The sequence below is a fragment of the Carya illinoinensis genome, chromosome 10 (assembly GCF_018687715.1).
Source record: "Carya illinoinensis cultivar Pawnee chromosome 10, C.illinoinensisPawnee_v1, whole genome shotgun sequence".
Taxonomy (NCBI): domain Eukaryota; kingdom Viridiplantae; phylum Streptophyta; class Magnoliopsida; order Fagales; family Juglandaceae; genus Carya; species Carya illinoinensis.
In genome coordinates this window covers 10,609,410-10,624,024 of record NC_056761.1, presented here as the reverse complement: position 1 = coordinate 10,624,024, position 14,615 = coordinate 10,609,410, and the positions used below count along the sequence as shown (strand labels likewise).

At 40.1% G+C, this 14,615-nt stretch overlaps 1 protein-coding gene across 1 annotated transcript; it reads right to left on the bottom strand.

Annotated features, from left to right (window-relative positions):
- Positions 1 to 1,432: 1,432 nt before the first annotated feature.
- LOC122278222 (kxDL motif-containing protein 1-like) lies at positions 1,433 to 4,913 on the bottom strand. The gene is made up of 3 exons (XM_043088365.1): positions 4,748 to 4,913; positions 3,348 to 3,500; positions 1,433 to 1,718 (listed from the first exon to the last, which is right to left on the bottom strand). The coding sequence occupies exons 1-3, from the start codon at positions 4,861 to 4,863 to the stop codon at positions 1,619 to 1,621; spliced, it is 369 nt and encodes a 122-aa protein (XP_042944299.1). The 5' UTR covers positions 4,864 to 4,913; the 3' UTR covers positions 1,433 to 1,618.
- Positions 4,914 to 14,615: the final 9,702 nt, after the last annotated feature.

Sequence of the window (14,615 nt, the reverse complement as noted above, 5' to 3'; positions counted from 1 at the left end):
AAGTCTTACCAAGAGGACGTCGTCTTAAAATACAATTATAAGACGTTAGCAAAAAATTACAAACAGTATTGCTAGAAGCAGTAAGGGTGGCGGGTGCACTGTTGTTTGTTGTCTTAAGATGATTTTTGGATAGATCCGCAATCCTTCAATCGAAATAACCAGTTAGGGAAAGCGAAAACATGGTAGAAAACATGGCATCGGATGGGCTAATCTGCGGCTAGTGAACATTTGTGTTCCAGCGCACTTGTGGTGGCGTGGGGCAGCCACGCGTCAGTGGAAAGAAAACGGGATGATCAAGATCTAGAAGATCTAGGCAAGATGAAACTATCAGCGGCGAGTGAAGACAACATGCCGAGCATTTTGGAGCGATTCCGTACCGTTCCAGTAGATCGGCGGCTGTTGGTAGCGTTGGTGTGGCGCGTATAGGCTGAAGGTGGCCGGAGAAAAGTGGATCTAACCAAAACCGAACCATAGGAGGGAAGAGGGAAAAAACACTGCATTGAAAGTGTACGCACAATACAAAAAAGAAAATGAAAAAAAAAAGGAGGGTCCTGCAATAGTTGTCATAGAAATGAAATTTTCTAGAGAGAAGTCAAGTCTCTCTAAAAACCTGGGTTATGGCCCGTTATTTTTTTTATTTAATTGCACAAAAAAACTATCACAATCTACTCTTGAATACCTGCATCCTCTGTCGAGATGACTGGTTTAAATTGTTTAAAATGGCATCAATAATTTTTTTTTTTTTTTTTGAAAAAGAGAATAATAGAATTTTGTAAAAAGGGTCTTTCATTACTTGAGAGTAGCCCTCAACCATAGTGAATGGCCCCTTTAAAAATAAAAAATAAAAAATTCTTATTTATTTATTTATTGTTTTGGATGATTTCCATTCTAGATTAAGGGTATAGGTAATTTTAATACTAAAAAAAAATATTTACAATTATGAATTGTGTAACTGTTATATAATCGTTTTAAAAATAAATAAATAAAACATAAGCTACATGAAAAAAATTAAATTTTTAATAATAAATCTCACTTTTTTTCAAAACGATTACGCGATATTTACACTTCACAATTATACGTAAAAATATTCTTTTAATATCTTATAGTAAAGATATTTTGAACAATTTCCACGGTGGCTGTAGAGTTCCATCTAACGTATAGTTTGACGTTGTTGGCTTTATTAGTTTATTTAAGAAATTCTTTTTAAAAATAATTAAGCACAAAATCTGAAGCAGAGAATGAAATTGTCTCGAACCTCTAACGCAAATCGTCATAGGTAAAGAATAATGCTACGTACAATTGTAAAATGTGTAAATACCGTATAATTATTTTGAAAAAAAGCAAAATTAATTATTAAAAAATTATTATTTTTTTTTCATGTAAGTCTTATATTTATTCATTTTTTTCAAATAAATTGTGCGGTTCTTGAGCATTCTGCAACTATAAATATCATTTCTCTTGAGCAAATGATGTTTACTACTGAAGATGGCATATGCCTAGAAGACATATTTAACAAATAATCATTTTACATTCACAACCAACAAAAAATAAAAAGAACACAGATTTTTCTGTGTTTCCCAAGTGTTGGCATGATACAAGTTGCTAAAAATTTATACGGTTACTGAGGCATTTCAAGGTCTGGTCTCCGGTCAAGTACTTCCGTTGAAGCATCTGGAAATGCATCTGGATAGGTGGCCAAAATCCTTGATTTCATGCTCCTGTTTGTGTTGTTTGCATGTGTCACAGAGAGAGAGAGAGAGAAAGAGAGAGCACCAAAGTGCATCAAAATCTGGAGGCAATAGCGAAGTGTATAAAGAAGACCACTTCAATCAAAATCATGAAATAGATTTATGACGATGTAAACAAAGGACTTTGCACAATGTTGCTTTTATAATCCACAGCAGAGTTTCAAATCCCATAATTACAAGTCGATGGAAAAGTTATGTAGATATTCGATCGGCGGGGAGAATGTACATGAATAAATAAAAGATAAGAGTAAAACATAAGAAGCTGCACGAGACTTGACCAGCAGAAAATATACAACTGAACTCCGAACATCATCATCCACAGGAATTCGGAAATAAAAAACTGCACCCTGCTACCTAAAACTTAAAAATAGTTCCATATCTATATACTTTCAATTTCCTTAGGGTTTGTCTTTTTCAACCCCCGTGAGAAGTTTATATATGACAGAAAAACTTCTCTTAAATTATCAAGCTCGCACACATTATTTTTCACCTTATCGAATTTGATTTCGCAATAATAGACTCCATGTGTTTGCAAAAGTATTCCCTACAAGGACGGATGCACACATGCAGACATAGGGGTTTCTGATATACCAAGTGGAAAGAGAAAACAACCAAGTGGACAGCTTCTTTAGGAAAGATTCTCCCCATGAATAATTGAAAGAAATGACACATTGGGGTGATGGATGGATGCTGCGTGTGCAAGAGGAATGGGGACTATGTTGATAATCTTTTACTCCCTTGTGAGATGCCGAGTGCTTTATAGGATGACTTCCTCAAACAGGTTGGTTTGGTTTGAATCATGCCCATAAGAGTAATGGGCCTTTTTTACTCTTGGACCTTTTTTACTCTTGGAGAGAGTGAGAAGAAAGCCTACAAATTGCAGCAATGGGGAAGATGGTTCCTACTTGCTTGATATAGCGTATTTGGAGGGAAATAAACAAGATGATTTTTGAGGATCATAGAAATAGGAGGAGCTCAAAACTTTATTTTCTAATATTCTCTCCCTCTGGACAGCCACTATAGACTTTCATGAGCCAACTTTTCACGATTCTCTTGTATCTTTCTCCACTTCTATATAGGTGACTCTATACATACTACATTCTTGGATGCACCTTTATGCTTTTAATGAAGTGGGTGCTACACGACCATGAAGAGAGGGGAGGAGAGTTTCCATATGCCCTAGCAGCCATTATTCTCAATTGAAAGCGGGGCCCAACTAAACTTGCTTTATAGATCCATATAATTAAATTTCAAAAGACGATCGATCCCAAAAATGGACTTTGGGAGACTTAGAACAACAGCCAACCTTCCCCCCCCCCCCCCGGCGCCCGTTTTCCCTTTTCTGGCCCTTCAAAAAGGAGCGCACAGCCGCCGCCGCCACCCATTTGGCTAGTATGTACTGTTATTATTATTATTTTTTTTTTAGGTAAAATAGTACGAGCTATTAACTTAGTATCGGCTTCTTTTTCATTTAAAAGATAAAAGGTATCCAGCGGGAGTAAATCAGCCATTATGGGGAACTTAATTATCACCCATCAGTGAGATTAGAGTAGCCAGATGATATACCAGCAATGAACAAAAAATAAGTGCTAACCATACCTTAGTTTCTGAAATATATAATCAAGATCCGACTTCATTGACCTCAAAAGGCGTGTATTTCTAGAGAAGTCCCCTGAAACCTCATCAGAGCAATGTTCTGAATACTCATTAAAATGCGACAGGACTGCATTGCTGTCCTGCAATCTTCCCAGTCTGCAATTTGGGTAACCAATGAAAAAATCATCAGAGAAAAATTAGTTACCAGATGCCACAAGGCTCAAGCCCATGCCAAAAGCTGCAACCAGCCTAAATATTCATTAGGTACAAGGCACCGGGAAGTAAGCACCCAAGCTACACTTCAAGTTTCTGAAGGAATTGATATTTTAAATTCATCTAAAAGATTCCTGAAAATACAAATATGCAAACTGTACGAACACCTTCCCAGGTCCTGAAGCACTATTTTTGCCTGCAGGGGTTTCTGACCACTCTCCAAGAGTAACAGCTTAACAACCAACCAAAGTTTGTATTGGCCAAACAGTTGGGCATTTAGGTTCATCATTGGTATTGATTCAGGTGAACAAGAAGGTATAAATATGCATAGAAACTATATAATGACTTTCACCATATCCTCAGATGTCCCTCATACCCTAGTCACCTCGACTACAACCTAATCCTACTTATGTCCTCATACAGACATCATATCCCACAGTGCCGTTTCCTAAACAAGCATCCATCTATTGTTTCTCCCACAGATCACCAAGTCCTCATGCATTATGTGGAAGACCATCTCAGGATTTTGTTTTGGCATTCTCCGCATTACATCATTCATTTTTTTTTTGTAAGTAATTTAATTTCATTAAAAGGGAAGAGAGGCGCAACCCAAGTACACAATAAGTATCCAAGAGAAACTTTATTCAATAGGAAAAAGAAAAACAGCAATTTGAAAAATCTACAAAAGCTTCGACCATGCTTAACGTTCTAGTATGTGCCTGGATATAAAACTGTCTTAAGCTACAAATTTTCGGGGTCTAGGCTATATAAAAATGGCTAAATCATCAAAGTTGCCCCAATATCTTCCTCTGGGTCTAGACGTTTTAAGTGTCTGCGTAGTGTAAACACTATATGGAAGCTTCGCTCACTTTCAGAAATTCAAGAAACATAGTACGGTTATTTCATAATTTTCTCATCCACTTATACTAATTCATGATTGGACTACATGGAGCATTTCTTTTTTAATGAAAAATGATCATGAGGCACGAAATCTGCAAAACGTGGTCGGATCGAGTACAGCTCAGTGCTCAAATAACAAACAAACAAAATTTCATAACAAGCTCAAATCTATAAATTTGACAAAAAAATGGCTTGGGAAGGCACTAGAAAATAAGTATCCAATTTTAATGGTCAATCTAACGCACATTGCGTAAGCTACAGAGCGAGAGAGAGAGAGAGAGAAACGTTACATAAGGTGCTGCAATTGCTTAAGGGAGTCCAAATCCTCGGCGTCGATAAGGGTTTTGAATTCGCTAGAAACCCCCTCAGAAGCCGCTCTAACCGTTTCCTTCTCCGCCTGCTCCATGGAGAGAGAGTGAGAGGAGACAGAGACAACGATGTAATGGACCTTGGGCCGTGTATCCGAACTTCTTGTAAGGACCCTCGTCGGCTAATTGGCCGGATTCAACTTTTTTATTGGGTCCGAAAATCCGAAAATAAAATTGTAAGATTTTGGTGCGGTTGGATAGTAAGAAGAGATGATTTTAAATAAAAGTTAAAAATTGAATAAAATATTATTAAAATATTATTTTTTAAATATTATTATTTTAATATTTAAAAAAATTAAATTATTTATTATATTTTATATAAAAATTTAAAAAAATTATAATGATTAAATAAAAGTTTTTACTATCTAAACAGCAAAACACTATTCACAAGCTATAGCTAAAAACTTTCTTGTAATTACATTCTAGATACTTTATTAGAAAACTCTCCTTGATGGCCTCAAAAACATGAATGCAAAGTTTCAAACTCAAGGATCTTACTTGTTCACTTTCACAAAATATTTCATCTCATTTAATCTCATCTTACTTAATTATTATAACTTTTTTAAATTTTCGTATAAAATAAAATAAACAATTCAACTTTTTCAAATTTCAATACAAAAATAATATCAAAATAATATATTTTAATAATTTTTTATTTTAATAATTTCAACTCATCTCATCAAACAAACGTGATGCCATGTGACTTATTAAAAATATAAACATAAAAAGATAGAGAGAATCTAGAGTTTTAATCTTATTATTTTTGTATTTTTAGATGCTATTTTATTACTTTTTCTGACAAAATTTTTATTTTTATAATAAATCAAGTGGCACCAATAGGTGATGTCAAGTTATAAAAATAATCTAGTGATATCACGTCCATTGAGCAAAATGCAAGGTATGATTAGAGCAACATAGTAGCATTTATTTTTAATTTATGCAGCTCTATCCATAGCCATTACGTCAATCCCTTAGAGTATTAGTAGTGGGCTCAATAAATTTTAATTAAAATTTAGTTAAAAAATTCACTTTTATAAATTTTAGCTAGTCATTTTTTACAACATTAAATAATAAGCTCAACAAATCTTTTATTATTTTATTAAAATATTAATTTTAAACTTTTTTATATATTTTAATTCTAATTGTAATTTGAATATGATTATATTAAATATTATGATTGCATTAAAATTTATGGTTATATTATTATTGTATTAAAAATTTATAATTATATTATTATTGTATTAAAATTTATGATTGTATTATTATTATATTAAAGTTTATAATTATATATACTCCAGTCAATCCACATCAAAAACCCAAATTGGGCAACAGCTCCTGTATAATAATCCAACATTGGCCAAACCGTGTTGGGTAAAAAGCTAAATCCCTTGAGTTTGCACAAACGCTAACTGGTGTTTAATATTTTACTCTCAAAATAACATTAGTCTCCTTGCCTCCATAAATTTAACTAGCTAAATGATTGATGGCTAAATTTATTATAGATTTATTGAGCCCATTATAGTACTTTATTTCACATTTTAGCTATTATTTGATTATAATTTAATTTTATTGAGCACACTATTAATGCTCTTAAGTTTCACAGTAACTAATTTGTACACAAATGATTGTGATGCATTGAGTTTTTCCCTTAAAAAGCTCAACTCTATGATTTTATTATGAGTTCTGCTATATACAAACACAGTCGCGTATTAATCTATGTACTAATACTGATTCATTCATACTTAAAATTTAAATTAACACTGTTTTCAATAAAATCTACTTTTTAATCAATCACATTATATTGATGTACAGATTAGTACATAATTGTACTTATAACTATATTTTTCCTTTTATTATTGAGTTGAAATTGAAATTGGGTTAAGAATTTTTTTTTTCCTTTTAAAAAATATTTAATTCTTTTAATTTCCCAAATGAATTCAAACTCATCGTTCGCTTTGTTGAAAATCTAACTGCATTAAAAAAATCCAATAATCACTGTATTTGCAGTTGCACCATGATTATCAGTTCATTTGCCAGAACTAAAAGGTACGTGGTATTATTTATTAGATTGGTGGTTTGAATGTATAACATGTCAACTTTGATAGTTTAGTTTGGAGTGCAGAGGGTCAAAGTCTTGATAATTTAAACATGCAAAGTATATTTTTCTATTTAAAATAAAAGAAAATGCTTAGTTCACTGATCAGTATATTTTTTTTATTAAAGTATTTCTGTGAGTTTATTTTTTAATGTTTTTTATAAAATAAAATACACCTGCAAATGATTATTTAAAAAAAAAATAATACTGATTTGTACATCTTTCTTAATCAAGCATATTATTATTTTTTCTTTAAAATGACTTTTAGGTTGTTAAAAATAAGTTTTAAGCTTATCAACTCAGACCAAAATTGTGATGACCCGCTTTTAAGTGTATTTTCGCTGAAGTATTTGTTTTTATTTAATTAATATACTAGTTATTTTATTTTAATGTATTTGCGTTTTTAAAATTGGGTTTTAATTTAATTTAATTTATTTGAGGTTGTGTTTTATTTCTTTAAGTTGTTTAGTGGTTTTAATCTTTTTGGCGGTTTGTTTCGTTTTCCCGGAATGAGGATTGTACCTCATCTCTTTTTACATCTTTTTCCCTTTTTCTCTTTTTCCCTTTTTCTTTTTCTCTTCTTTTTCCTTTTTCCTTCTTTTTCTTTTTCTCTCTCCTCTCTCTCCGATTCGGACCCCCCCGAGCTCTCTCTCTCTCTCCTCCCTCTCCCTCACGCCGGCGCCACCTTCTCTCTACCTTACCGCCGCCGTCCGGCCACCAACCGGACCCCCACCGGTCCCATTCTCTTCCTCTCCCTCCGGTGCACCACCCCTCCAAAACCCACCCCCAACCGGCCGGGCTTTTGGCCGGAAAAAGCTTCCAAAGGGCGCACGGATTTCACTCCGATCCGCCGCCGTCGCTCCACCTCCGGCCACCATTTCTTCACCACTTCATCACCGGTCCCTTGCCGTCCTAACCCACCCATTTCCGGCCTCCAACGACCACCGGAGCAGCTCCCACGAGCTTGTTTTCCGATTTGCCATTTTCGGCCATTTCCGGCCATTCCGCCGCCACCCACGGCCGTCCGTCACTTCCAATAGCTTCACAACCACCTCTAGACCATTCCCTATCAATCCCGTGTCCTAGTTTGTCCCCGTTCAAAAGTGGGTTTTTCAGACCCACGGCCACAGTGAATTTTCACTGTGACGTTGCTGTTTTTCCGCCGTTTGCAACGCCGCTTGTTTTCTAAAATTGCCATATAGCGCTGTAAGTATTTTTCAAACCCTATTTTCAGATTTTAATATATATCGCTCATTCAATTTATTTACTGTTGTTGGTTGTTGATTCCGGACTGAGTCCGAGGAGTTTCGGGGGTCGGATGGATGGAGGACGGAGTTGCCTGTTTATTTGTTTTATATTATTGGATTATTTTATTATGCATTGTTATGGCATTACATGGTGCATGCACGTGTGTTTGTGGGTTTTGTGTGAAAAGCCTGTGTATTGGCGTGAGTGGTTTTACGGGTGCGTGTGTATCACGAGCCCAAGCCGGGATGGGTTATTATCTCGGTGGAGCTCCTCTGGTCACTCGGGAGCGGAATAAACTGAGTGATGTCCCCTGAGTCGTCGAGAGAGATGACGGGAGCGGGGCTAGGGGATGCTTGGCTACGAACGTGCCGGGCATGGAACCGGGCATCGCCCTACTCACCGACTCCGTGGCCCTTCGCTGGCGAGGGCTAGAGGATGCTTGGCTACGCACGCGCGGGAGGCGCGGAACTGGGCATCGCTCGTTAGGTGTCACATGCGTGGTGGTACTCTGCGGTGTGACACTGGAGCCAGGGTGTGCGGATGACCCCTAGGGGAGGTCATGGCGTATACGGTTAAAATTGGATAATGGATTATGAGGCCAAATGGGACTTTTGGCGTGGGCCAGATGGACTTCTGGCGAGATATTGGGCCGGATGGACTTCCGGCGAGATATTGGGCCAAATGGACTTTTGGCGGCCAAATGTGGCTTTTGGTGTGTTTTTCGGAAAGGATATGTTTTGGGCCAAATGGGTTTTTGGCGTGTGTGGAAAACTGGTGTTTTTGGGCTTTGTGCATTGGGCATGTTTCATGCATCTTGTTTGAGTTATATGTGTTTTTATCTGGTAGTGTTTGGGGTTTTACTTACCTGCGGAACCATTTGTGGTTCCGTAGCTTTTGGTGCAGGAGTTGAGGATGAGGAGGAAGAGGTTGAGCCCGAGGATGCGGCTCCGCCGGGTTGCTGATGCTATCTTTTATATTTGTTTAAAACTGCATTTGTGTTTTGTAATATTTTATCTATGTATGTTTTAAACAGCTTGTATTACGTTAAGAAATTCTGGTACTTAGTTATGACCTTCTTTATCCGCTGCGTGTTTATCTGTACACATCTGTTGCCTTGCACACACCCGGCACCCGTCGAGGGGATGGTGACCCGGGTTGTCACCATCCGGACGTCTCAATTTCCCCGTGTTTGGGCGTGGGGATTTGGGGGCGTCACAGGTGGTATCAGAGCGGTTTGGCTCTGGGTAAAACCACATGTCCCGTAGGTAGTACCAGAATGTTTTTAAAGTTGTGTTTTAAAAAAAAAAAAAAAAAAAATTATGTTAAGTATTGTTATGTTATTTGTTTTATTTGTGTGAGCTTGTTTGTTTGTTTTTGTTTATTTAGTCATGTTTTGGCATGCTGGTTTCTTTTATTTCTTGCTGCGTAGTGCTGTTTTTGTTTTGTTGGTTTTATGATGGTTTTATTTGTTTTCTTAAAGGAGGGTCAAGAGTAGCGTTGTGACAGGAATATGGGGAGACCAGGGAGACCAAAGAAAAATACTCAGGAACCACAGGATAATACCTCCAGGGATGACTCCATAGCCGAAGCAATTCGGCAGATGACGGAGTTTATGCAACAGAGTGCGAGGTCTCAACAGGCAGGGCTTTGGCCACCACAAGGACCTTGGCCACCACAAGGGGGTCCTTGGCCACCATCAGGAGGGCCCTACCCACCGTCAGGAGAGCCTTGTCCACAACAAGGAGGGTATTGGCCACAACCAGGAGGTCCCTGGCCATATCAGGGAGGGCCTTGGATGTATCAAGGAGGGTCCAGTAGCATGGTGCAAGCCGGATGCACCTATGAGCGTTTCTTGGCGCATAGGACTCCACACTTCTCTGGGAATGAGGATCCACTTTAGGCTGGAAAATGGATCAAAGATCTGGAGAAGACTTTTGAGGTGTGTGGGTGCACTGAGGCACAGCAAGTACTCTACGCCAGCTATCTCTTGCAAGGTATCGCTTCTGATTGGTGGGATACCAGGAGGGTGATGTTGGAATCTGAACTGGGATCTTTCGCTGCGGTGACCTGGCAGCGTTTTAAGAAGGAATTCAATGACCGCTTCTTTCCTGCATCAGTAAGGAAGCAAAAGGCAAGAGAGTTCTCCAATCTGGTCCAAGGGGGCGCAACAGTGGAACAATACGCCCGGAGGTTTATAGAACTTGAGCGATTTGCTCCTCATCTTGTTGCCTCTGAGGAGATGCGGGCAGATCGTTTTCAGGAAGGGCTACGCCCTGATATACGCCGTATGGTGGTCAGCCTTCGGATATCCACTTTTCAGGAGTTAGTAGATGTGGCCACCCTTGTAGAGCGGGAAAATGATCTGTGTATGGGCTCCCCTCCAGGCCATAAGAGGCGGAGTTTTTCTGGTGAAGGAAGCAGCTCGGGTTCGCCTCAGAAGTTTGTTCAACGGACCGGAACTCGATCTCAAGCATCCACCTCAAGTGTTCGCATGGGAGGACGTATGCCTGTTTGTGGAGCTTGTAATAGAGCTCATGAGGGCGAGTGTCGCACGAGTAGCGGACCCCAGTGTTATCGGTGCGGCCAAGTGGGACATATTGCGCTGGATTGCCCCGTCAGAGTTCAAGGAAGCCGTGGAGGTAGACACGGTGGAAGAACCAACCCGAGACAAGCAGTGCAAGCCCGAGTTTATGCAGTCACACCCGGAGAGGTGGATGATGAGGCACCATCGACCCATGATGCTGGAGTAATCACAGGTATGGATTAATTTAATTTTTTTTAAGTTGGATTTAGCTTTTGGTGCTTTTGGTTTCTTCGTTGTGTTTTTTGGATTTCATGGGTTGTGTGTTTGGTTCAGGAAGAGTTCGTTTGTATGAGTTTTATGCTTGTACTTTGTTTGATTCTGGTGCTTCACGATCGTTTGTGTCTTCCGCGTTTGCTCGGGTGTGTAACTTGGTCACGGAACCGTTGCCGAAGGCTATGGTAGTGGCGCTACCCGATGGCGAGATGGTGTGGTGTTCCAAGGTTGCTTTGGGATGCCCGTTAAATTTTGAGGGAAGGTTTTTGGATGCTGATCTGGTGGTATTCAAGCTGTTGGGTTTTGATATCATCCTCGGGATGGATTGGCTATACCGATATTCTGCGACTATTAATTGCAGAAGTCGGACAATTAGCTTTCAGCTTCCGGATGGTGATTGTCTGGAATTTGCGGGGAGTAGATTAAAAGAAAAGCCGATAATTATATCGGCGATACAGGCAAGAAGAGAGATTGCATGGGGAGCGGATGCATTCTTGGTTCAGATGGTGTCCACGCCGTCTGAGAAGAAGTCCTTGGCAGACATTCCAGTTGTGGAAGAGTTCCCCGATGTATTTGTGGATGACTTGCCCGGACTACCCCCTGTTCGAGAGATGGAGTTTGTCATAGATTTGGAACCTGGAGCGGCTCCTGTACATAAAGCTCCTTATCGCATAGCACCGGCTGAATTGAAAGAGTTGAAGACTCAGTTGCAAGAACTGGTAGAGAAGGGATTTATTCAGCCTAGTACGTCGCCGTGGGGTGCTCCAGTTTTATTTGTTAAAAAGAAAGATGGAACCCTTCGTATGTGCATTGACTATCGGGAGTTGAACAAAGTGACCATCGAAAATAAATATTCTCTCCCGCGGATAGATGATTTATTTGACCAACTTCAAGGAGCAGCCGTGTTCTCTAAGATTGATCTGAGGTCGGGATACTACCAGCTGAGAATCAGAGAGCAGGATGTGCCGAAAACTGCCTTCAGGTCGAGGTATGGACACTATGAATTTAAGGTGATGCCGTTTGGGTTAGCTAATGCCCCTGCAGCGTTCATGGATTTGATGAATAGGGTGTTTCAACCTTACCTGGATTCCTTTGTGGTAGTATTTATCGATGATATACTGATTTATTCCCGAGATGTTGAAGAACATGTGTATCATCTTAGTCTGGTACTTGAGAAATTGAGAGAGCACCAGTTGTACGCCAAGCTCAGCAAGTGTGAGTTCTGGTTGGAAGAAGTTAAATTTCTTGGGCATGTAATTTCCCAGGGTGGAGTGGCAGTTGATCCTAGTAAGGTAGAAGCCATTTTGTCATGGCCACGCCCAACTACAGTACGCGAGATCAGGAGTTTCTTGGGACTCGCCGGTTACTACCGAAGGTTTGTAGAGGGTTTTGCTCGCCTATCCGGACCTCTCACAGCTTTGACTCGGAAGAATACAAAATTTGTGTGGTCAGAGAAATGTGAGAGAAGCTTCCAGGAAGTGAAGAACAGGCTGACAACGGCACCTGTGTTAGCACTCCCAGAATCGCATAAGCCATTCGTAGTCTTCAGTGATGCGTCCAAGTTTGGTTTGGGTTGTGTCCTTATGCAGGAAGGACGGGTTGTAGCCTATGCATCTCGTCAGCTAAAGGACCATGAGAAGAATTACCCGACGCACGATCTAGAATTGGCTGCGATTGTTTTTGCACTCAAGATCTGGCGGCATTTCTTGTATGGGGAAGCTTGTGAGGTATTTACTGATCATAAGAGCTTGAAGCATTTGTTTTCCCAGAAAAATCTGAATATGAGGCAAAGGCGTTGGCTGGAGCTAATCAGTGACTATCAGTGTGAGATCAAATACCACCCGGGGAAGGCTAATATAGTTGCTGATGCTTTGAGCCGGAAGTCTCATTTGGAAGATGAAGCTGAACCGTCGGAAATGGATTCGTTACTTTATGGGATGAGAAGGCTCCTTATAGAGAGTTCGCAGCAAGTAGAGATTCTGTCTTCAGTTCTTGACGTTCGAGTAACAGATTTTGAAGAATTGAAAGCTCTCCAAAGAAAAGATCCGAAGCTGCTGAACGTCAGGAAAAGAGTCCGAAAATCTCGAGGGCCGTTGCACTATAGCATGGATAGTGATGGGATACTTCGGTTCCGAGATCGCAGAGTGATCCCAAAGGACTCAGATTTCAAGGAACGGATCATGGCGGAAGCTCATGCGGCCCCGTATTCAGTTCATCCCGGCAGTACAAAGATGTATCGAGACTTGAAGAAAACTTACTGGTGGGATGGAATGAAGAGGGACGTTGCCTTATATGTGGAGAAATGCCACACGTGTCGTCAGGTAAAGGCCGAGTATCAGAGACCTGCAGGTATGCTCCAACCCCTCCCTATTCCTGAGTGGAAATGGGATGATATCACGATGGACTTCGTAGTGGGTTTGCCGAGAACACCTAGCGGGAAGAATTCTGTTTGGGTGATTGTGGATCGGTTAACGAAGAGTGCTCATTTTCTGCCTGTTAACAACACCGACTCTTTGGGTAAGTTGACCCGTTTGTATGTCAAGGAGATAGTGAGGCTACACGGCATACCAAAGAGTATAGTGTCGGATCGGGACCCGAGGTTCACATCGCAGTTCTGGAAGAGTTTGCAGGCAGCTTTGGGTACCAAGTTGAAGTTCAGCACTGCTTATCACCCGCAGACAGACGGCCAGTCAGAGCGCACCATACAGACCCTGGAAGACATGTTGCGAGCATGTGCCCTGGAATTCCAAGGGAGTTGAGAAAATCATTTGCCGCTCATTGAGTTTGCCTACAATAACAGCTACCATGCGACCATTCAGATGGCTCCCTATGAAGCTCTTTATGGAAGAAAGTGTAGGTCGCCCTTGTGTTGGGATGAAGTTGGGGAGAGTAGGGTAATTGGACCCGAAATAATTCAGGAAATGCAAAGCCAAGTCCGGATCATTAGAGATAAAATGGCGGCAGCTCAGAGTCGCCAGAAAAGCTACGCTGATACCAGGAGGAGAGAATTGTCATTTGAAGTTGGTGATTGGGTTTATCTTAAAGTCTCTCCCATGAGAGGTGTTAAGCGTTTTGGTAAGAAGAGGAAACTAGATCCGAGGTACGTCGGCCCTTTTCAGATTCTGGAGAGAGTAGGGTCCGTCGCCTACAGAGTTGCTTTGCCAGATTATTTTGGGGATGTTCATGATGTCTTCCACGTATCATCCCTGAAGAAGAGCTTTGGGCAGCAAGAGCCACGTTTCGTCAACCCGACAGGTATTCAATTGCAACCGGATCTCACTTACGAAGTTGTTCCGTCGCAGATTTTGGATTGGAAGGAGCAACAGTTGAGGTCCAAGACGATACCTTTAGTTAAAGTGGCTTGGGGAGATCCGTTAACTCAAGACTTCTCTTGGGAGCGAGCAGCGGACATGAGGGAGCAGTACCCGTATCTGTTTGAATGATGAAGGTATGTATTTTAATCTTGATCTCATTTGGTTTATGAGCGTCTATGTGGCTTGTTGTAAGTTGGTGGTTGATTTGCAATTTCGAGGACGAAATTGTTTTTAAGGAGGGGAGGATGTGATGACCCGCTTTTAATTGTATTTTCGCTGAAGTATTTGTTTTTATTTAATTAATATACTAGTTATTTTATTTTAATGTATTTGCGT